Source organism: Temnothorax curvispinosus, unplaced genomic scaffold (assembly GCF_003070985.1).
Source record: "Temnothorax curvispinosus isolate PA1 unplaced genomic scaffold, ASM307098v1 QBEX01015160.1, whole genome shotgun sequence".
NCBI lineage: Eukaryota > Metazoa > Arthropoda > Insecta > Hymenoptera > Formicidae > Temnothorax > Temnothorax curvispinosus.
In genome coordinates, this window is record NW_020224940.1 from 1 (window position 1) to 1,740 (window position 1,740).

Genomic DNA, 1,740 nt, shown 5'->3' on the forward strand with positions numbered 1-1,740 from the left:
TTCTGCAAGTCCCTGAAGTACATTTGCTTGCATTGTGAGCCGTTGAACGAAGACAGTTCAAGCAGATCTTGCGTGACCGAATTTCCGCAATCCGTTTGAGAATCGGGAGAGCTAAAAATTGTTTACATTGGTAAATAGCATGTTCACCTTTACAAAAATCACATTTTGTGCTAACGGATGCATTACATGATGTCCTTTGTTTGTTACTCGCTTGCGAACGCGAATTTACATTTTTCGTAGAAGTATTGGATGACCTACCAGTTGATTCGATAGCCTGACAACGATGGGCTAAGAAAGCGTGAAATTGTTTCAATGTAGGTAACTCGGAGTCCTTGAGTGACAGTCGCCATTCTCGCTCTGTGGTCGGGTCGAGCTTAGAGCTAAGAAGGTAAACTAAAAGATCGTCCCAATGTTCTGTGGGACGCTTCAGCGCTTTTAATGCTAGCATGTGACGCGCAGAACCATCCGCGATCTGTCGCAATTCTACCACGTTTTCCTTCGTCATAACCGGTAACTCGATAATGGATTTGAGATGCGTTTGTACAATGTCGCGTTTATTATCGAATCTTTCCTTTAATAGGTCCCACGCGACCGCATAGTTCGCCTCGGATATCTCGAGAGGGCTTAGTACATTACTTGCTTCGTCGGTAAGAGTGGCTCTCAGGTATTGTAGTTTCTGAATATCACTGAGAGTTGTATTCGCGTGTATGATCGAAAGAAATGAGTCGCGGAACGGAAACCATTCATCAAATTTCCCCGAAAATTTAGGAAGATCGAGTTTCGGTAATCTGACATTATATGTTTCTCGCATATCAGAGGCATTTGAAAGCGTTGGTGACGCCGTTACCGCATTACGCGAAGTAGACTGAGTTTGCATTAATTCACGCATTTTACTTGACAAATTAAAGAATGCTTCCTCAAAGGCGACTCTATCGTTAGCTTCTGATTCATCGAGCATTTCTAATTGAGTTTGATAAACATTGTAATCGGCCCAATACTGGTCTAATTTAACTTTACGCTCTTCAAGTTGCAATATTATCGACGGAGACAATGAAGAAATGCTATCGACATAGCTTCTTATGCGCGTGCACGACGCCTTTACGGTCGACCGTCGTTTTTTTATGTTGACCGGGTCGTTATCCATGTCGGAATCAAGATTCTATATATGTTGAGTACAAAATGACAAGGAAATTCCGGTTGGCGACCGTTAAAAACAGCCTTCCTTACCTGAGTATTACGGGCGCTAAATATAATGTACGCGTCGAAACAAGAATTGCGAAACAAGAATTGCCTCGTTGTACGGTGGGGGAGGGGCACCGATGTCGCACTGTAATGGCTGCCGGCGTTCCTCTGAAATGAATCCTTGCGCTGCCTTGCCGTTCCTGCAGGGGTCGGTCCGGGATGATTTGTCCGCTGGCGCGGGATTCCTGGCTGGTTAGCTGATTCCCTGGGATCGAGTCGCTGGTGCAGCGGGGTTCGAAATAGATGCTTGTATGAAAGTAGAAGACAGTGGCCTGCCTTTCTTAATGGCGGTGAAGCTTCGCTAATCTCCTTGCGTTAGATTACAGCGATTTTAGAAGTGCAGTAGATGTCGTCGAATCACGGATGGCTTACTGTATCCGGTGGTCCGGCCTTCCATCCGTCTGTATCCGGATATATCAGTCTGGATCCGGCTCGAAGGACCAATGTTTTGTGTTAGAGAACTCTTAGCCTCTCCTTCTAATTTTCGTTGAAAGAGAT

The 1,740-nt window shown here is 45.1% G+C and overlaps 1 protein-coding gene across 1 annotated transcript; it reads right to left on the reverse strand.

Annotated features, from left to right (window-relative positions):
* Positions 1 to 6: 6 nt before the first annotated feature.
* On the reverse strand, positions 7 to 1,256 carry LOC112465408 (the record flags this gene model as incomplete). The annotated part of the gene is made up of 2 exons (XM_025032937.1): positions 259 to 1,256; positions 7 to 111 (listed from the first exon to the last, which is right to left on the reverse strand). Coding segments are annotated over exons 1-2 (991 nt in total), but the record flags the coding sequence as incomplete, so codon positions are not given.
* Between the last annotated feature and the right edge of the window lie 484 nt (positions 1,257 to 1,740).